The sequence below is a fragment of the Cnephaeus nilssonii genome (genome assembly GCF_951640355.1).
Source record: "Cnephaeus nilssonii genome assembly, chromosome: 16".
Classification (NCBI taxonomy): domain Eukaryota; kingdom Metazoa; phylum Chordata; class Mammalia; order Chiroptera; family Vespertilionidae; genus Cnephaeus; species Cnephaeus nilssonii.
This window is the reverse complement of record NC_137087.1, coordinates 56,421,684-56,444,038: the sequence shown is the minus strand read 5'-3', so window position 1 is coordinate 56,444,038 and position 22,355 is coordinate 56,421,684. Positions and strand designations below refer to the sequence as shown.

General features: G+C 39.5%; 1 protein-coding gene across 1 annotated transcript in view; it reads left to right on the top strand.

Moving 5' to 3' along the window:
• Positions 1-881: 881 nt before the first annotated feature.
• The window catches only part of EIF3A (eukaryotic translation initiation factor 3 subunit A), a 33,747-nt gene continuing 12,273 nt past the window's right edge, over positions 882-22,355 (top strand). Inside the window, exons 1-17 of the mRNA XM_079793090.1 lie at positions 882-1,079; positions 8,082-8,272; positions 8,428-8,564; positions 8,946-9,109; positions 10,579-10,778; positions 11,886-12,094; positions 13,025-13,196; positions 13,827-13,931; positions 14,313-14,411; positions 15,932-16,048; positions 16,296-16,481; positions 17,079-17,426; positions 18,336-18,440; positions 18,523-18,636; positions 20,096-20,218; positions 20,744-20,897; positions 21,463-21,647. Coding sequence (XP_079649216.1) covers positions 1,031-1,079; positions 8,082-8,272; positions 8,428-8,564; positions 8,946-9,109; positions 10,579-10,778; positions 11,886-12,094; positions 13,025-13,196; positions 13,827-13,931; positions 14,313-14,411; positions 15,932-16,048; positions 16,296-16,481; positions 17,079-17,426; positions 18,336-18,440; positions 18,523-18,636; positions 20,096-20,218; positions 20,744-20,897; positions 21,463-21,647 — 2,658 coding nt within the window. The 5' untranslated portion in view covers positions 882-1,030. The remainder of the gene's footprint in view (positions 1,080-8,081; positions 8,273-8,427; positions 8,565-8,945; positions 9,110-10,578; positions 10,779-11,885; positions 12,095-13,024; positions 13,197-13,826; positions 13,932-14,312; positions 14,412-15,931; positions 16,049-16,295; positions 16,482-17,078; positions 17,427-18,335; positions 18,441-18,522; positions 18,637-20,095; positions 20,219-20,743; positions 20,898-21,462; positions 21,648-22,355) is intronic.

Below are 22,355 nucleotides of genomic sequence, written 5' to 3'. Positions count from 1 at the left end.
GTTCTGCTGCAGCGCTTTTGCCCTCTGCCAGGTTGCTGTCACTGGTCTGTCCCCATCTTTAAGGTCTCAGCTCCCCACTAGCCTTGTCTGGGAGCGCCCCCCTCACTCAGGCCATCTCTGTCACCAACGTTTTTATTTTTAAAAAATACCTTTTAGAGAGGAAGGAAGAGGGAGAGAGAGAGAAACATCAACGATGAGAATCATTGATTGGCTGCCTCCTGGAGGCCCCATATGCAACCGGGCATGTGCCCTTGAGTAGAATCGAACCCGGGACCCTTCAAGTCCGCAGGCCAACGCTCTATCCATTGAGCCAAACCAGCTGGGACTCACCAACCTTTTTATTTTACCTACATATGAAATGAGCTTGCTTCTGCAGTTATCTACTGCATCGCTCCTCCCCATGCTAGACCGTGATGTGACGGGCCCCCACTTTTTCCGGGGGTGAGCAGCGCTGACCTGAAGATACCCGCTCAGTGCATTTCCGTTAACCGGATCCATTCCGCATTTTCCCCCGGCCAAGACGGGCCATTCCCTAGGCGGATGGACCTGACTGATTCTAACTTTGCACGACTCCGCACAAATCACGGCAAAAATAAATCTGTGCGGACGCCCGCCTTCTAGGGAGGCGGACACTCTGACCCAAATCTCACCTTTCCCAGCCCGACTGTCGCCTGAGCGGTGAGGGGCCTGAGAATCGCTCCCCTCGCTTTAAACCTCGGAGTTCCAAGGGGGGCATCTAAGAGCGCGGATGGCGCCAGCCGCCGCCACGTCAGCCGACGCGCGTAAAGCCAGCGCGCCTGCGCGCGGGAGACGGGTGGTGCGCACGCGGAGGCCCGCCCCCTACATCCGGGGCCTGGGCCGCGGCGCCGCCGCCGCGCGGAGGTCACGTGGGCCCCTCCTTTCCATCGCTGGCTGGCTGTCTGGGCGCGGGCGACTGCTGGTGAGGCGCGTGGGACCTCGCGCTGGTTCCCCTTCGGCCCGGGCCACTAAGGAGTTCCCTGACGCTGGGTGAGCTGAGCCTGCCGCCAAGATGCCGGCCTATTTCCAGAGGCCGGAAAATGCCCTCAAACGCGCCAACGGTGAGTAGGGGGTCGGGGCGCTCCGGGCTGGGGTGGCCGAGGCCTCAGAGGTCGAGGGGCCCGCGCCTGCTTCTCACTGTTCCGCTGCCTGACTGTGGCCGGAGACGGGGGTCGATGCGGCCTGCCCGCCGCCGTCCCAGGCCGTAGTTGGGCATGGTTTCCCTTCTCGTTCCAACTGACCCGGGAGTGGGAGGCGCGGAGCCGGGAACCGTCGCCCTGGGGCCCTTCCGTCCGCCCCGTCGCCTTCTGGTGAGTCTTGGGGGCCGCCGCCGCCCCGGAGACTGAGCCACCCGGGCTGGAGCTGGCTCCTCCACCCTGTCTTCCCCCATCTCCGCTCTTCAGGCCCCGGGTCTTTTCGTCTGCTTAGGCCCCCGCGCCCCGGGCCGCCATCTGGGAGTGCCGGGGAGGAAGAAACATGGCTCCCTCCCGGGGACAATGCACGCGAGAACCTCGACTCCACCTCCCGCAGGGGCCGGGAGCCGGGCAGTCCCACCTCCGGCCCTCCCCCGGTCCCCTCCGCCCCCCAGATCCGGCGCGGTGCTTTGCTGGGTCAGGGTCCACTGAACTCTCCTCCGGCCACCGTGCCTTTGCTTCGGGTACTCTGACCCACATAACCGGTTTTCAGCGTTTTTTTTTCTGGCATTGATTATTGGCTGCCCAGAAGCCTATTCGGAATCACAGGAAGTTGGGCCAGAGTTACTACTAGTAACAGAAAGACTTCACGTTCTCTCCAAAGATAACGAAACTGAGGCCTAGAGGGAGAGCATGGTTTGCCCAAGGTCACTCCGGGAGCGAGCGGCCGAGCCAGGGGATGGAACCGAGGTCTCTGGACGCCCCGAGGAGGCGTTTTGTCGCCACAGCGTTGCTGCCTGCGACTTCTATTGCCCTGTGTGTGCTTGGGCCAGGGGCCTTTTCGGGGAAAACTTGTGCGTGTCCCGATGTATTCAGTAGGCATTTATTACGTTGGCGTCATGGGGGTACAAAATGTATTATGCCTGTCTCGGATCTTTAATTAAGTTAAAAAAACTTACTTGTTTAGGGGTTTTATTAAGCCTAGCCATCTGTTAGGGCATCCATACATAGCCCTTGTCTTCACCCTTCCTCCACCCACACAAGTTTTGGGTCTCATCCATGTTGTTGATGGATATATATACCTTGTGTGTTACAGTATTACGTTTGTGGGGCTTATTTTGTTAGCTGGTTTGAAAATTCCTCTTTCGGAAAGGTCAGTGTCAGTCATTACGTGAAATGGATCTAGCAGCGCTAGAGATGTGTTTGTCACATGCTTATCGTTTTAACTGAAAGTAACAATTTTGAGAGAGTTTAGCAGTCTGGAATAGGTTAATTGTACATTCAGTGGACAGAGTAATTGTTCAAAAAACACCCCACAAAACCCTACAACTAAAGGTCTGATCAACTACCCATTCTAACCAGCTATCTCATGGTGAGAACAGGGGAGCTGTTTAAGTTTATAGGAAAGAAAATAGAAATTTATTACAAAATAAAGATAAACTGTAGCAAAGTTAGGATATTTTTTTAAAGTTTCAAAATTTACCATTATATTAAATGACTTGGATAAAACTCTACTGGGTTTGCTATTGTAGATGTGTTTTACAGTCATTTGAATGCTTTTACCAACTACAGCTCCCCTTTCTAATAGGCTGAAGCACTGTAATCTCCATGGCCTGAAACTTACTCATTTGATGTGTTCAGGCTTTATTTCTTTCACTCCTCCCTTCTGAACCTTCATATGAACTTAATATTTCAGTAACTTTTTAAAACTTAGTAGGGATACATAATGTGTAACAAATCTTAAAAACTTTTTTGTTCACATTTTCTAAGTTGAAATTGATTTGATTCATGAAGGGGAAGTGGGGCAAAGCATCTAAAATTAAAGTAGGCAAGATGAAAAGGATACTGCTGGCGGGGAGTGAATTTTTTTTTTTCTATAGTTTTACAAAAAGACTGTAGGCTCCTTGCTGCAGCCCTTTTAAGCTGTAAGATGGGTGTTTCTGTGGTAGAGATGAAATGCTTTGCCATTCATGTATTAATTTTTGTACCTTTGATCTTGTAAGAGGTCTCTTCAGTGTGAAGGTGAGCAGAATGTAGATGGTGAATGGCACTGCTTAAAAAACTAAATAAGATGATAATAAAAGCACCTTTCATTCAATGGGAATAACCTCATTTTATCTAAATGTTTTATCTAACATCTGTAACCTCAAACACATTAAGACCAAATCCATTAATAAAACGTGAATAAATTTAAGTAGAATAATCCTTCAGGTCACCCTGAGTCTGTATATCAGAGCAATGTTTTTTGGAAACAATTGCAGTAATTATTCAAGAATATGAGAGCTTGGCCTAGCAGTTACAGGCAAAAAATTCATAACCTGGTATCACTTGGGAAAAGCCCTTTTTCCAGGTTATATTGTTAGTAGTGCCAAATTAGCTGCTTCTGACCCTGTAATAGCTTTTTAATTAAACTACGGGGGGGGGGGGGATATCAAAATAGTTGTTATTAAACCCACAAATTGTGTAACAATATAGCTTATCTACTTGGTCTGCTGCACAAACTAGTAAGATTGAGAGGTTTACCTAAACTTTTTCTTTATAGACACACAGTTTCACTCATTGTGAGGTAAACTCAGGATGCACTAATAGTTTATAATTACAGATTTTTATTTTTGTTTCAGGAATATCAATCTGGAAAGGAACATTCTTTAAACATCAAAATAGAACCTTTAGTGTGACAGTTCTTTCCAGACTTACCCCCTCACCCCAAATCAGATAATTCAGAGGAACTACATCTAAATCCTCGTATACGTTAGGGTAAAGACATCATGGATTATCATGAGAAATCTGTTCCCATTCTAGTTTTTTCTTTTAAAAACATCCTTGCCTGGTATCCATGTTTTTTGTTGTTGCTATTTGTTGATGGTTGAAGTGTTTGTCCAATAAAAATTATTTTTTAATGCATTTGCTTTGGCTTGTTTGAAAGTATGGTATGGGATTTGGAAGCAAATTTTGATTGGCTATCTAGGAGTGAAAAATACTTTTAATTCTATTCCTAAAGAAGACTTTTATTTTTAGAATGTCATTAAGAAACCACACTTTCTCATTTAAAAATCAAGAGATTGGGAAAGTGAACTATTTTTAGACAGTTTAGTATTTTGTCATCACACCATACTGGGGCCAGCTCTCAACTTTAACTCTCTTTGTCCCTATTTTATGTTACAAGATATTGACAGTACTTATATACAGTAATGTAAGATTTAAATCTTCAATATAAGATTGGGAATTGTATAGAATAGGTCATTTTAGTGCTGCTGTTAACAATATTTTCAATGTAAAGGATAAATTTAAAAACATTTGCTCCCCAATTTTTGGCTGATAGATACGGTTTTTGTTAAATAGTTGTGAAAAAGACCTAAATTCTACTGTTGCATTTTAGAAAATAACCTTATGTGCATGCTCCAGGAATAAGATTGGTAGGTCCACCCCTTAAAACAGGAAAGGTTTATTATTCCAACAAGGTATCTAGTTATAATACTATGTCTTGTTTCATTTTGTAGCATTTTGGGGGACAGGGTGTAATAAAATTGACAACTGAAAAAGGACTTTCTCATAATGGAAATATTAATACTCAGTCTACTAACTTGAATTATTAAAGAGGGATTTGCATTCACTTACATATGAGGAATATTTGATGAAGTAGGATATTGTATAAAGGTATTTATTTCAGTTTGTTGTGTTGTGATTTACTAGTATCCTGTTGCAAGCTTTTTCTATACTAGAGAGTTACAATATTGTTTGTAGCTTTCTCAGGGCAAGGAATGTTCACAGTCAATATTCCTGAAAGATGTGATAATTGGAAGAAGAAATATTAGAGAATTACTAAACCTGTAGTTCTAGTAAAACCCCCAAATAAGGGGCCTTTTTGCCTATTTGGTTAGCACAGAGTTGCATGGTAGATAATGCTACACATTGTCAGTTTACTCTTAATTCTTTGTCAAATATTTTTAAAAATTTATTGATTTTTAGAGAGAAAGAGGAAGGGGGAGAATAACAGAAACACCGATTTGTTCCACTTATTTATGCACTCATTGGCTGCTTCTTGTATGTGCCCTGACCCGGATGGAACTCAAAGCCTTGGCATATTGGGATGACACTTAAACCAACTGAGCTATCTGGCCAAGGCAAAGAATTGTTTTTTTTTTAATATGTTTTTATTGTGTAGAGAGAAAAGAAGGGTGAGGGATAGAGATGTAGAGACATGAATGAGAGAGGAACACCTATGATCGTTGCCTCCTACACGCACCCCCACTGGGGAATCAAGCCCGCAACTCAGGCATGTGCCCTGACTGGGAATTGAACCAGTGACCTCTTGGTTCATGGGCCAATGCGCAAACACTGGGCCACACAGGCCGGGCAGTTTTTTTTTTTTAAAATAATTTTTTAATATCTATTTTTTATTTCAGAGAGGAAGGGAGAGGGAGAGAGAAATAGAAACATCAATGATGAGAAGGAATCATTGATTGGCTGCCTCCTGCACATCCCCTACTGGAGATAGAGCCTGCAACCCGGGCATATGTCCTTGACCGGAATCGAACCCGGGACCCTTCAGTCTGCAGGCCGATTCTCAATCCACTAAGCCAAACCGGCTAGAGCCAGATTTATTTTTTTAAGGAGGAAATTAAATAATGATTTAAAAAAATGAAGATGTAGCCCTAACTGGTTTGGCTCAGTGGATAGAGCGTTGGCCTGCGGACTCAAGAGTCCCGGGTTTGATTCCGGTCAAGGGCATGTACCTTGGTTGCAGGCACATACCCAATGGGGAGTGTGCAGGAGGCAGCTGATCGATGTTTCTCTCTCAACGATGTTTCTAACTCTCTATCCCTCTTCCTTCTTCTCTGTAAAAAATTAATAAAATACATATATATTTTTAAAAAAGAAGATGTAGTGTTTTAAGACATTTTGTATAGTGTAAAACTAGTGTTTTAGTGCTCCCAAATTATTCAAGTGTTCAATGAAAAGGTACTGTCTGTGAAATTTGGCAATTACATATTGAATTTAAGTTGAACATAACCAGGTGAGTTACACCTTTCTCCCCTCCCACCCCCAGTTTATTGTTTGTGTAAAAGAAAGCAAAAAATGATAAATAAGATAAATTTCAACTTTAGTCAGAAATAATGTGATAGAGGGGCCTTTGCTTTTGACTGAATTTCAAAATGAGCAATATATATAGAACATGAGATTAGAACTGGATTTGGAAATATTGCCAAATATTGCCTTCAGTTTTAATTGGCAGTAAATTCAAAAGTGTTTCTTTGCTCTATATTCTAAAATGTTTTCTCCCCAGTTTTAAAAAATAAAAATTGGAGAAATTAAGTTTTAGATTTTCAGAATTACTGCAAAGGTAGTACAGAGGTCCCATATATATCAGACACAGTTTCCCCTATTAATATCTGATATCAGTATAATGGTACGTTTGTCACAACTAATGAACAAATACTGATGCACTATTATTAACCAAGGCCATACTCCATTCAGATTTCCTCAGCTTTCCCTAATGTCCTTCTGTGTTTCAGGATCTCATTCAGGATGCATCACATTTAGTTGTCCTGTCTCCTTAGGGCTACTTGGTTGTGACAGTTTCTTAGACTTTCCTTTTTGATGACCTTGTAATTTTGAGGGGTACTGGTCTGGTATTTTATAGAATGTCCCACAATTGGGAATCTGTCTTAATATTTCCTCATGTTTAGACTGGAATAAGTGGAGACATACTCTTTGCTCATGTTTTGGCAGACTAAATTTTAAATTGTCAGTTCTACCAAACTCTTTGTATAGAATATCCCAATTGAAAATCACAGTGAGTTATTTTGTAGATATCTACAAACTAATTCTAAAGTTTATATGAAAGGCAGAAGACCTAGTATAGCCAACACGATGTTGAAGAAGAGCATTAGGACACTCACACTACCCGGTCTAAGACTTTACCATGCATTCCTTTATAGGAATCAAGACAGTGAGGTATTGGCAAACGACTAGATACATAGATCAATAGAGAATATTCAGAATAGAGAGCCCAGAAATAGACTGACATAAATAGTCAATTGATCTTTTTTTTTTCAATATATTTTATTGATTTTTTACAGAGAGGAAGAGAGAGGGATAGAAAGTTAGAAACATCGATCAGCTGCCTCTTGCACACCTCCTACTGGGGATGTGCCCGCAACCAAGGTACATGCCCTTGACCGGTATCGAACCTGGGACCCTTGAGTCCGCAAGCCGACGCTCTATCTCCACTGAGCCAAACCAGTTTCGGCAGTCAATTGATCTTAAAAGAACATAAATTTAATACGTTTTTCTTGCCTCAAGTATTTTTTTTTAATGCTTTATTTATTTATTTATTTAAACACTGTCTTTAAAAAAATATTTCTTTATTGATTTCAGAGAGGAAGGGAGAGGGATAGAGAGATAGAAACATCAATGATGAGCGAGAATCATTGATTGGCTGCCTCCTCCACGCCCCTATTGGGGATCGAGCCCACAACCCGGGCATGTGCCCTTGGCCGGAATCGAACCTGGGACCCTTCAGTCCACAGGCCGACGCTCTATCCACTGAGCCAAACCGGCTAGGGCTTGCCTCAAGTCTTAGCATGAACTAGCAAAGATTACATCAGAGCACTGGTGACTGAAATCACACTTCGTTTGTTGGGGAGACTTATTTTCCCTCATGCCTTAAATTTCTGGAACTTAATAATATCATTTAGAAAGATATGTTTGGTACAGAGGAATTGTAGACCATATTTTGAGATAGTAACTGGTTTTCATGGTTTTACCTTAGATAATTTTGGCATAGTTTTAGAAGTCAAAAATGAATGTGACCTAAAAAGAGATGGTAATGAGTTCAGAAAGTAAAACAGCCAATTTAAAAAGCAAGATTTAGACTTTTGTATAATATATATTACTGATTTTAATTCTGCTGAATTACCTTTCCAGAATTTCTTGAGGTTGGCAAAAAGCAACCTGCTTTGGATGTTCTTTATGATGTTATGAAAAGTAAGAAACATAGAACATGGCAAAAAATACACGAACCAATCATGTTGAAATACTTGGAACTTTGTGTGGATCTTCGCAAGAGCCATTTGGCTAAAGAAGGATTATACCAGTATAAGAACATTTGTCAACAGGTATGAACAGAGCTGGGTTTAATATTTTTTTATAAGTGCATTTAGTAATTTTGAGTTTATCATTCAAAGTAAATATATGCTATGTTATAAAATTTGCTTTTAAGGTATGTTATGTTTTGTTGGGGAAAGTTTTATTTATTTTTTGTTTTTGTTAGGTGAACATCAAATCTCTAGAGGATGTCGTTAGGGCATATTTGAAATTGGCAGAGGAGAAAACTGAAGCCGCTAAAGAAGAATCCCAGCAGATGGTCTTAGACATAGAAGATCTGGATAATATTCAAACTCCTGAGAGGTATGTGGGTTAAACTGCTAATAAACTTTTCTGTGTTTTTCTATACATGTGTCTCCATCTTGATTTGAAGTAGGTGTTTGTTAGAAAGATTGCTAATATTTGAGATTTCAAATGTATAGTAACCAAAAGAATCATGTGTTAGTCAAAGTTCATAAAAGTGAAAAATTACAACCTTTAGATTGGTATGTATTAATTTAAATGGTTGTACTATGGATTGGGAATTCAAATACTTGGACACTAAGTGTGACAGCTTTATAGTTTGTCCAAAGTTGTAGGAAGAATATGTACTATTTTATAATGATATCGGTTTTGGTGTTTTCGTCATGGCAAAGTAGGAAACCATGTCTAAAAATGTTTTCAATATATTTTATGTTTTTGTAGTGTTCTCCTAAGTGCTGTAAGTGGCGAAGACACTCAGGATCGTACTGACAGGTTACTTTTAACTCCATGGGTTAAATTCCTGTGGGAATCATACAGACAGTGTTTGGACCTTCTTCGAAACAATTCTAGAGTAGAGCGTCTCTACCATGATATTGCCCAACAAGGTAAAACAAGAACTGATTTGAAAAGTTGACTTGCGAATATAATTTGCAGCTCAGGCCCTTGTCCTGGGCACTGAAAGGTTGCTGGTTCGATTCCTGATCAGGGCACATGTCCAGGATGTTAAGTTCAATCCTAGTGGGTGGCATATAGGAGGCAGCCGATTTATGTTTTGCTCTCACATCAGTGTTTCTCTTTTTCCCTCTCTCTCTCGAAATCAGTAATAATTTAAAAAAATCTTAACGAATAGATTTTGCAACAGATTAACTGTTAATGTTAACTTCTTTTTCGTAGTACTTATTTTACATAGTTTTTATCCCTATTGAAATATTGGCATTCATTTGAATAGTAAATAAGTGACTTTTTAAGAAATTTGTTTTACTATTTAAGGTAATTTTATATGAAATGTATTTCATTGATGAATGAAAGACCTTTCAAAGTCATTTTGGAGTTTTCCAGGTGATTGAAAAAAATAAACTTTTTTATTGATATTATTTATTTTTATTATTAGAGAGAGGAAGGGAGAGGGATATATAGAAGCATGGATGAGAGAAACATCATTGATTGGCTTCTTCCTGCACGCCCCCAACTGGGGATCGAGCCTGCAACCCCGGCATGTGCCTTGACTGGGAATGGAACTGCAACCTCCTGATTCATAGGACAACACTCAACTACTGAACCACACCAGCTGGGCGAAATATTAATGTTTTAATGACAGCAAGTAGTTCACGTGCACATCTATGTACACAGTTGAAATTAGGTTACCACAAGTCCCCAATGTGTACAGGTTTCATTAGTACAAAAGCTTCCTGTCTATGCAAGTTAGGTAACAAAGTTCATTGTATGTTTTGAACAGCATGGGGATTAGGGGTGTTGGCCCCCTATGCAGTTGAAAATCTGCATAGAACTTTTGACTTCCTAAAAACGTAACTAATAGTCCACTGTTAGCTACAAGTCTTAACAATAACATAACCAATTAGCTCATATTTTATATAAGTATTACATACTGTATCCTTATACTAAAGTAACCCGGGGGGGGGGGGGGAATGTTCAGAAAATTGTAAGGAAGAGAAAATAAATTTACAGTACTTATTGGAAAAAACCTATGTATAAGGGAACCTGCACAGTTCAGACCTGTATTGTTCAAGGGTCGTCTGTATTTCAGGCTAGAACTTTTTTTTGCTGTTTTAGGATTTGAAATAAGTGTTTGAAAGGTGAGTCCCTCTTACGCCAATTTGAATAATTTCCCATTGGTAAACTCAGAACCATATTTTAGTCCTAGGACATGCTAATGACTATATCCAAAAGGTGGTTGGGACACATGAAGTGAATTACAACTCTAATCACTTCTAAAGATGTGATTAGTTTGGTAAATCTTATTTAAATAGCTGATTTTAATACATGAAATAAAACTTATTCAATACTTAAGTTGATTGTGGAAAGTACCTAATATATTTTACTTTTATGTTTATAGCTTTCAAATTCTGCCTCCAATACACCCGTAAGGCTGAATTCCGTAAGCTGTGTGACAATTTGAGAATGCACTTGTCTCAGATTCAACGCCACCACAATCAAAGTACAGCAATCAATCTTAATAATCCAGAGAGCCAGTCTATGCATTTGGAGACCAGGCTTGTTCAGTTGGACAGTGCTATCAGCATGGAGTTGTGGCAGGTAACAGCCCATATTTTCCCCCTTCCTAAGTATCTTTATCTTGATATCTGTTGGTTAGTTTTTATAAGTGAGGAATTTAAGCTTGTCTGATGCAGTAGGGAGAGTTCTGGACAGGAAATCTCAGAATATTTTGGTTCTAGGTGCCAGCTATGAAGTCTGGGCCAAATCGTGTAATTTCTTTTGGACCCAGTTTCTTGCCATATAAAATAGTCCTCAGTGCTGCTTAATGTGTGAACTTTTTACTGGTTCGTGATGAAGTAAGTCCAGAGGAGAATATTATTGTATTTTGTAAAAGTATTGGTGGTGGCAGGTTGGAAATTAAAAAACAAAACTTGTCTTTTACTGTGAAAAAAGAAGTGATGCACTGGATTTTCTCCTTGGTTTCTTGGCGTTGCTTCGACTTAGCATACATGATGGGTAATCAATCCTTCGTGGAAAATCTCAGCCGTGTTTGGAATCATTCTCTACTTGGCCTTTTCACACTAAGAATTCCACAAAGACATTTTCACATGATTTTGTAGTCATAAGTTGAAACTTTAATATATTTAATCCCCCAAAATCTAATTGAAATTGAAGAGAAATCAGTAATTTTTTAGCCAGGTGAAAAATGGGATTTGATTTCCCACTATTTTCTTATGATAACTTCCTTTTTCTGTAGGGACATCCTTAAAATAACTACCTGATGAATTAAGGAGGAAAAAGTTATATAGAACGCAAGAAAACGTGTTCATTATAGAAAATGTGGATAAATATAAAGAGGACAATATTCATATATGATCTTATAACTCAGAATTACTTCTATTGTGTTTTGTGTTCTTCCAGATTTTTTTTATATATTCCCCCAAGTGGTGTGATGTTATACACATTTTTCTTAACAAGTCTGCTCTTTCTACATTAAAGAGTTTTAAGAATTTCGTATTTTTGCAATTATGGCAGTTTTTAGAAATATATCAGATACTAGGTTACAGATGAATAAAAAGAACCACACATGAAAGCATTTCATTTGCCACTTTTATTGTGTTTTGTGCTTTAGGTTTCATAATGAGATTTGAATTAGATTTTTGTTTCGTTTAGAATGCAATGACTAATTTATACTCCTAATTTTAGGAAGCATTCAAAGCTGTGGAAGATATTCACGGGCTATTCTCTTTATCTAAAAAACCACCTAAACCTCAGTTGATGGCAAATTACTATAACAAAGTCTCAACTGTCTTTTGGAAATCTGGAAATGCTCTTTTTCATGCATCTACGCTCCATCGTCTTTACCATCTATCTAGAGAAATGAGAAAGAATCTTACCCAAGAAGAGATGCAAAGGTGAGAATATTAGAGTTGGATAGAACTGACATTATGAAACAAATATCTATTACTAAATGACATGGTAGTATGTTCTAGATTAGGGTTTCTCAACCTCTGCATTATTGATATTTGGGTTTGGATAATTCTTTGTGGTGGGGGACTGTGCATTTAGGATGTTTAGCAGCATTCCTCGTGTCTACCCACTGGATTCCAGTAGCAGTCCTTCCAGTTTGTGATAACCAAAAGCGTCTCCAGATACTCTTCTTGGATAGTATTCTTTTTTTAAAAAAATTAGTTTTCCTTTATTATTTTTTAAAATCCTCACCTGAGGATATTTTTTCATTGATTTTCAGAAAGAGTGGAAGAGAGAGGGAAAGACAGGGAGAAATATTGATGTGTGAAAAACACATCGATTGGTTGCCTCTTGCATGCACCCTGACCAGGGCCCGGGCACGGAAGGAGCCTGCAACTGAGGTACGTGCCCTTGACCAGAATCAACCCGGGGACCCTTTGGTCCACAGGCTGACGCTCTATCCATTGAGCCAGACCGGCTAGGGCTTGGGTAGTATTCTTGATCTTCAGTAGCTATCTTGTCCAACTCTGCCTACGGTGCAATTGAGAAAAATGTAATATTAGGAATATTGAATGTAAAAGACAGTGTTAAGGCATAAGCTTTCTATCCATATATAAGTATTTAAAACCTATTCTTAGAACACATTTGACAGGAGTAAGTGGGTGGATGAAGTTTTTATTCTTAAGGTATTCATTTTAGCACGGTCCATTTATAAATAATTTTATGCTTTAACGAATATGAATATAGTTCACACTCACATGGTGATATACATAGTCTGTCATTGGCATATCGTACTAGATGGTTAAAGAGTAATGTCTTTCTGCTTATCAAGTAACATTTACAAATTTAACAGATTTTGTAATTTTGTTCTGCAGAATGTCTACTAGAGTGCTTTTGGCCACTCTTTCCATCCCTATTACCCCTGAGCGTACTGATATTGCTCGACTTCTGGATATGGATGGTATCATAGTTGAAAAACAACGACGCCTTGCAACACTGCTAGGTCTTCAAGCCCCACCAACACGAATTGGCCTTATTAATGATATGGTTGGTATACATTTGAACATGCACATATATATATACTAGAGGCCTGATGCACGAAATTCGTGCAAGAGTAGGCCTTCCTTCCCCTGGCTGCCAGCACTGGCTTCCCTCTGGCACCCGGGACCCGGGCTTCCCTGGCAGCCCTGGCTTTGTCCAGAAGGTTGTTCAGAAGGACTTCTGGTCTAATTAACATATTATGCTTTTATTATTATAGACACACACGTATATATAATAGAGAAATATGTTAATTAACCAAGACGCCGTAACGGGTTGCGCGCGCAGTGTCGGGGGCAGGGCAGCAGGGGCCTTTGCACACCTGCCCTGGGGGAGGGCTTGATCAGCAGCGGCCGTGGCTGCTTCCAGGGCTGGAGACAGAGCGGCGGGGCCTGGGGAGCAAGGCAAGGCTGGACCGGCGACTCGAGGGTGGGCGGTGCTGCGCGATTTCGAATCGCGTGCTGGACTCCTAGTATTATATATGCTTTGAACAGAAAACTGTATGTTCAGGTTTTATAATTCATGATTAAATACTGGAGTTTTACTTGTTAATCATTTTCTAGATTTCTAATTCTGTTTTTTTTAAATCGGCTCACAATTTTCCTTTAGCAATTAAACTTTTTGTTTTGTTTACTGTAGGTCAGATTCAATGTACTACAATATGTTGTCTCAGAAGTGAAAGACCTTTACAATTGGCTGGAAGTAGAATTTAACCCCCTAAAACTCTGTGAGAGAGTCACAAAGGTAACCCTTTGCATTTATGTTTGATTATATCACCATATAGCCTGTCCTAGTGCAGTTTCAGATACATTTCTATTTATTAAGAGAGAAGTATTGTCCTGTGTGTTTGAAGTCAGTGCACATTTCATTGTCTTTTTTCTTTATGTCAAGAGAAAAGGTATTTCTGATGTGCAAAACAAACCTGTGGAGGTAAATTAGCAGCATGGCTTGCCTTAGCCATTGCTGTCAGTCACCTTCAGACAAGTATTCATAGCTTCATTACACATTCTGCATTTTTGTGTTGTGTTGATGTTTTTGTCTAAGGAAATTGAAAAAGTTCTGTAGATGTTTTAGTATCTGTTACATAGAAAGTATGTCTTTTTTAAATTTAATGTATTTTTATAGGTTCTAAATTGGGTTAAGGACCAACCTGAAAAGGAACCAGAGCTGCAACAGTATGTCCCACAGCTGCAAAACAACACCATACTCCGTCTTCTGCAGCAGGTACAAATGAAAGATGGATGTTTTATGTAATAACTGGGATGCCTTCCTTGATTGTTTTGATTGCAGAACTGAAAAATTTAGGAATGACATAGGAAGTGAAAGTCTCCCCAAATTCTATTTCCTGTCCAAAATTACTTATCTATTTGATATGAAAAAAAGAATTGGACATAATTTACAACTGCTTTTTTTGTTGAACAGTATCTTACACATTTTCCCTTGTTAGTAATGTAGGGTCTACCACAAGGCTTTTCGTTGTCTAAGGGTACTATGACTTATATATTCAGACTATTGATATAAATCTGTATTTCTCGGCTTTTTGCTATTAGAAAAAATGTTGCAGTGAGCATTTTACACTTATCTTTGCATACTTCTGTGATTTTTCTGTAGTATAAGAATTAGTCATAGACTTTACATGATTAAAGCTTTAGTAGCTCCTGAAAAGAGTCTATTAAGGGACATACCAGTTATAAATGAGAAAGCCTTTTCTCCTGCTTACACTAGGTATTATCAGTCTTTTAACATATTTTAGTCTGATTATTTAAGTTTGACTACTGTAGCTTATAATATGGCTTCAAAGTTTCTGTTTTATCTTTCGTTTGTTTCATTTGGGGGGAAGGGCTTTTAGTATATATTCACTTCAGTATTTGTGCACATTTCATTGACCTGCTTTCTTGTATATGTGAGCAGTGTTATTTCTCATGTGCTATACAAATAGTTGAAGGTTAATTAGCAGTATAACTAAGTAGTAATGCTGCCAGTCTCCTTCAGACAAACAGTTTTATAAAAAGTGTTCAGGTGAATTAGGTAGCTGGTCTTTATCTGCAAATATGTAACCAGTTAGGTTTTTTTGTTTTGTTTTATGAAACTATGAGTAGATGATGCTTTTCAGAAATGGTATGGGGTGATGGTTTAAAGCAGCAGGTGCCAACTGGTGGTCCGTGAGGTCCGAAAGGTTGGCGACTGCTGGTTTAAAGCATAAGACTTGGGTTTGAGAGCCTTTTATTGGAATGCCAACTCTAGCAATGTACTGTTAATGTAGCTGCTCTGAGCTTCAACTTTTCTCTGAAAAATGGGCACAATTTCTACTTCCCATCCTATCCTATATAATATCCTCTATAATAAAAGCCTAATATGCTAAGTGTCTGTTAGTTTGACCATTCGACCAGTTGCTATGATGCACACTGACCACCAGGGGGCAGACACTCCGACCGATAGGTTAGTTTGCTGCTGGGGTCTGGCTGATCGGGATTGGGTGAGAAGGGCCAGGCATGCCCTGTAACCCTCCCATAGTCCCTCCCTGGCCTCGATTGTGCACCAGTGGGTCCCTTGGCCTGGCCTGTGGTGATTGGGCCAAAACTGGCTCTCTGACATCCCCTGAGGGGTCCCGGATTGCAAGAGGGCTCAGGCCAGGCTGGGGGACCCCACTGCACCGGGCCTTTAGTGATTGTGTAAGACTGCATATAAAAAATGCTGAATAAACGATAAGCTATTCTTAGTAACCTTGTGTGTTTTTTATACAGGTGGCACAAATTTATCAGAGCATTGAGTTTTCTCGTTTGACTTCTCTGGTTCCTTTTGTTGATGCTTTCCAACTGGAACGTGCCATTGTAGATGCAGCCAGGCACTGCGACCTGCAGGTATGTTCTGTAAGGGGACACTGAGGGGGAAGGCAAGGCCCTTTGAGGATTAAAAACACATAACCTTTGTTTCTTAGCTCTTGGTACATTGGCACCGATTTAAAGCTTTCCTGAGCTAATCTTGTAGGTTTTGTATTCAACATTCTTTCATTAATTTTTTTCTCAAGTTCAGTTGAAATTTTTTATCAGTTGGACTTCATATATACATACAGACTTAACTATTGATGATAATATTTACTTTTCAAAGGTTCGTATTGACCACACTTCTCGGACCCTCAGTTTTGGATCTGACTTGAATTATGCTACTCGAGAAGATGCTCCACTTGGTCCTTATTTGCAAAGTATGCCTTCGGAACAGATAAGGAACCAGCTGACAGCCATGTCCTCAGTACTCGCAAAAGCACTTGAAGTCATTAAACCAGCTCATATACTGGTATGCATCTTTGGGAGAAATAGACTACAGAAATTATGAGGGGCCCTTATGCTATGTCTTTCACAAAATGGTTTGAGATGGTGTCTGAAAGAAGGGATTTAATATAGATTTACCTATTCAGTTGTATTTGGTATTTTTGGTATTTTTAGCAAATGTCTTTATCAGATGTACAGGATACTGAGATGCCTTCCATTGGGTAAAATAATACATTACACATAATAATACAAGTATTAGGTGGGCATACAACAGACCACACAATGATGATCCCAATTGGGAGTACTATGATTGATTGGGCTTTGCCTTCATGCCTACATTTTTTTCTTTGTTTGTGTGTTGTTAGTATTCCTCCCTGGCTTGAACACTTCAAAGGAGATTTGGTGCAAAGAAAAGTTGACCTAGCACATACAAGTGTTTCAGCTATGTCGTTATGGGAGTAGTAACATAGCATTTGGAACTGAGAGCTTGTAGTTTGAATAATGTCATCTTCTATTATTAAATGCAAATACATAAGGGTAATACCTCAGGATTATTTAGTAATTTTTGATGGCTAATACCATGGTATGTCACTTAATTTTTTAAATGCATTTGTTTTTGAAGCAAGAGAAAGAAGAACAACATCAGTTGGCTGTTACTGCATACCTTAAAAATTCACGGAAAGAGCATCAGCGTATCCTGGCTCGCCGTCAGACAATTGAGGAAAGGAAAGAGCGGCTTGAGAGTCTGAATATTCAGCGTGAGAAAGAAGAATTGGAGCAGCGGGAAGCTGAACTCCAGAAAGTACGGAAGGCTGAAGAAGAGAGGCTCAGACAGGAGGCAAAGGAGAGAGAGAAGGAACGTATCTTACAGGAGCATGAACAAATCAAAAAGAAAACTGTTCGTGAGCGGCTGGAACAGATCAAGAAAACAGAACTGGGTGCCAAAGCATTCAAAGATATTGATATTGAAGTATGTAGTACATTACTCATTAAACTTAGTTTTATCCAGATCTCTTAGAAGCACAGTCCTTTATCACTTACTGGTTTATTTTGGGTTATTTGGTTGTTTCATTCATTTTGGTACACAGGATTTATTAACTAAAATCTGTGAAGTAAGCATCCATACTAATAATCTATACCAGTGGTCGGCAAACTCATTAGTCAACACCAAATATCAACAGTACAACTTTTGAAATTTTTTAAACTTAAACTTCTTCTAACGCCACTTCTTCAAAATAGACTCGCCCAGGCCATGGTATTTTGTGGAAGAGCCATACTCAAGGGGCCATAGAGCCACATGTGGCTCGTGAGCCGCAGTTTGCTGACCACGGATCTATACTAATAAAAGGGTAATATGCAGCTGTGGGCTCCCTGGCGGCTGTGAGGTCCGGGGTTCAGGCAGCCATGAGCCCCGGTGGCTGCGAGGCCCGGGGTTCAGGCTTCACAGCCGCCACGGCCAGCAGTGGCAGCAGCAGCAGCTCAGTGATAGGGGCGGCGCCTTCCCCTGATCATCCTGGTCGCCTCCCCGCAGAGGGAGGCCATAGGGAGTGGGCCTAAGCCGTCAGTAGGACAGGCTGGGCTGAGGGACACCCTCCCCCCTCCCCCCCCCCCCCCGCCAGTGCACGAATTTTTGTGCACTGGGTCTCTAATTTGTTTTTAATAGCTGTACAGTTTTTTACCACTGTTAAAACGGAGTTTGGGTACATGCATATTTTTGTCCTTATAATCAAGTGGAAACGTGGCTGTTGTAAAACATTTTTACATTGCTTAAACTTACCCATTGTATAAAAAGTAATTTAGGATTTGGTTCTAAAAGCAGTGCTCCATTGCGTTTTTCTTACATTCTTGTTAATGATTGTGCATTTGTATTACCTTTCAGGATCTTGAAGAACTGGATCCAGATTTCATCATGGCTAAGCAGGTTGAACAACTAGAGAAAGAAAAGAAGGAACTTCAGGAACGCCTGAAGAATCAAGAAAAGAAGGTAAATGAAAGAACGTAAAATTTTAACATGTCAGATTAAAATATATATTTTTTTAAACTACATTTATTTTCATGTTATTCAGATTGATTATTTTGAAAGAGCTAAACGCTTGGAAGAAATCCCTTTAATAAAAAGTGCTTATGAAGAACAGAGAATTAAAGACATGGATCTGTGGGAACAACAAGAAGAAGAAAGAGTAAGATTTTAATTTAATTGAAATATTTTTAGACTGTAAGCTATAATTAAATCCTCTGTCACTAATGGGACCAGGCTATCACAATTGATTTATTATGTTAATCCTCACCAAAGGACATTTTTCCATTGATTTTTGGGGAGAGTGGAAGAGAGGGAAAGACTGAGAGAAACACATCAGTTGGTTGTCTTCTGTTCCAGCCCTGACTAGGGCCCGTGCCAGGGAGGAGCCTGCAACCAAGGTATGTGCCCTTGACCGGAATCGAACCTGGGACCCTTTGGTCCGAAGGCCGATGGTCTATCCACTGAGCCAGACCAACTAGGGCAGAATTGATTTGTTTTGTAAACTTTTGTCAGAAATGGTGTGCTTTAGTGGGTGCAAACTAACAGATTGGTGGACAGATAGAAATTTTCACAGATTAAAAAATGCGACTTATAAAATACAAAGGACAGCTGAAAAGTTTAGTTTTTAAAAACACTTTAAGGAGACAGAATTCACACCATCGTGTGCAGCTTTTTTAGTACAGAATTGTGCAACTATCTAATTTTATAACATACTCCAAAAATAAGCTTGGTACTCATTTATTAGTTATTCCTCATGTAGAACTAAACTTTCTACCGCCTGGCTATGGGCAACCACTAATCTTTTTTGCCTTTAGATTTGGCTATTCTGGGTATTTTATGTAAATGGAATCATACAATATGCTGTTTTGTGACTAAACAATTACATCTATAGTTTTTTTAGTCTTTGTTTACTTGATGATACAAAAGTAAGGTTTGCTTGTAGTAGCCAAATTTATAATAAAAAGAAATGACTTGGTTCTGGTTAAAAAAAGAGTAAAGTAACCACAGGCAGGAGACAGCGTACATTTGTGGGGACTGCAGTGTGGAGAACGCAGCCCTTTCTCAATTCCATTGGATTGTTGTCATTCTGGGACAAGTATTGCCAGTTCTTCCAAATTTTTTTAGAAGTTGAAATTTTTGTGATATAAAATTAGGAAAAGTGCTGCAGACCAAATAAAATATTTGAGATGATTTGCTGCAATCTCTTCCCTGAAGCCTTCCATTTTTTTTCACTTGTGACACAAAAGGAAAAGCCTTCTTTAATCTGTAGTTCATCTTGCCTGAACCTCCGGTTTTTAAGGAAGAAATGTCTTTAATAATTCAACCATAGTGCTTACTACCATTTTTTGGTGTTTTATTTGTTTTACCATATACATAGTTATAGTTTTTCCTTTATAAAAATTTGTGCTACTGTGGGTCTAAATAAAAACGTTCTTGCAGATGTCTCGTTTATCCATCTCGCTGATTGCCTTCCTAGGGACCTGCTGGCATGAAGGATAGTAAGGTTGATGAGGCACAGGAGCTGCTTGTATTCTGCAAGGATATGCCAGGATTTGGGGTAAATTAGTAATCAGATAATGAATGCTTTGGAAATTTAACTTTGTATTATGTATTTGCAGATTACTACTATGCAGCTAGAACGGGAAAAGGCTCTTGAACACAAGAATCGAATGTCACGAATGCTTGAAGACAGAGATTTATTTGAAATGCGACTCAAGGCAGCACGACAATCTGTTTATGAGGTACATTTATGGTTTCAGGGAAATGTTCATGAGTTTTAGTTTTGCCTTAAGCGTTCTTCTGCAATACCGTAGCACATTCTGTATTGAACTAACATATGTAATGTTACCATTCAAATAATATTTTAATAGAAAATTTCTTAAATATTTTCTAAGCTAAGTAGTCAACCATCACTATTTTTCTAAAGGCGATGGTGGGCTGCATAAAATTTGCAATTGATACAAGCTTTTGTTTACTGTTTACAGAAAGAAAAAAAATCAAGTGTCCTGTTCCTAACATTCTAATTTAATCATTCATTTTAATTTGTATGGTGGCAGGCCCACTTAATATTGTCAACCATTTACGTGTTTAGAAATTTGAGAAAACCTTCAATCATTTGGAAATTCTAGTTTTTTTACTTGAAGGTTGCTTTTTATGGTTACAAGAAACCTGCAATGCTTTTGTAAACTTAAAACTTTCTGTTAGTTTTGTAGCTCTTCCAAAAAAAATTGATATATATTTATTTAATTTGGGGTAACCAATTACAGGAAAAACTTCAACAGTTTGAAAAGCGATTAGCAGAAGAAAGGCATAATCGCTTGGAAGAACGTAAAAGGCAACGTAAAGAAGAACGCAGAATAACCTACTATAGAGAAAAGGAAGAGGAAGAGCAAAGGAGGGCAGAAGAGCAAATGCTAAAAGGTAACTGTAGACCAAGATTGGAGGTGGATTACACAAGGTTGATATTAGGTCAGTTTAGAGCAGTCTTATTTAGAAAATAAATGAATTGGGATGTAGGGATCATTGACTTATTAACTGCAACTAACTAGTTCTCAGTTTCTGGGATCTTAACTTTTGCTTTATGTGAAGATATTATGTCATATCAGCTGAATCTCACATTTTTGGTTGTTTTAACAATCAATACTGCTTTTAAATTTTTTAATACTATATTCTGTGTAGTACTCACATTTATTTAGGAATATCTGTCAGATGAAGTCTGTCAAATGATCCTTTGTCTGGTATCAGAGATGCTCAGGATTTGAGGAGGGATTCCTAGTGTCTTCTTAAGTCATTACAAAACTATTGATGAGTGGCATAATACTTGTTTTCTCAAATATCTTGTCCTTTAGCTGATAGTGAGCTATTTTTAAATTCTTAAAAAGGATTTACCTCTATATTATGCATGTTTAATACCAAAGAAGTAGACCTAGCACTAAAGGAAAGGTGCAGGTAGGAGGCACACCCTCTAACCTAATACATTATATAGAGCGTGAAGAGAGAGAACGTGCAGAACGGGCAAAACGTGAGGAAGAGCTGCGAGAATATCAGGAGCGGGTCAAGAAGTTAGAAGAAGTAGAAAGGAAAAAACGCCAAAGGGAGCTGGAAATTGAAGAAAGGGAGCGTCGTAGAGAGGAAGAGAGAAGACTTGGTGAAGATCCACTTTCTAGAAAGGTGAGTATATAAACATTGCTTTCCCTGGGATGACTTGTTCTCTCTTCATGATACATATATGTCAGTGCCTATGTCAATGTCTGGGCTTGGTGTTTTGAACCAGTTTCATTCATGTCTCTGGAAGTCTGGTATTGCTTTGTCTTCCCAAAGGCAGAAGGTTCGTAAAGGGAGAAAATTAAACTTCTGTTGGTGGATCTGAGATTTTTATAGACTTCGGTCTATTGTACTTGTCAGTCAGAGTGAATCTCATAAGACTAAGTAGTTGACAAGATATAACACTCATTAGTGCTATGGAAAGAGGGACTCTTCTGTGTTTCTAGGAAGGAGTTGCTGTGAATTAAAAGAACGATGTGAGTTCTCTTAACTCCTTGGCACTTGAAGTTGGCGGACCATCAATATTCAGCATCCCCTGGGAGCTTGTTAGAAATGCAGAGGCTCAGGCCCAGCACCAAACCTGAATCAGAACCTGCTTTTTATTTTTAATGAGATTGTCCATCAGTTCAAATGCTGCTCTGTTACATTTAATATGCAGCTGTTTCCTCCCCCACTATCTCGAGTCTCTTTAATTCCCTCTCCTGGCTGGTAGTACTGTTACCCACTTTAATCACAAGAGTTTTGAATCCCTCTCCTTTCTGTTTTTATATTCCTGCCTTCAGTTTTCTTTTGCCGGTATTACTTACTGGTCTCCTTACTATTTTTCCTGGTCAT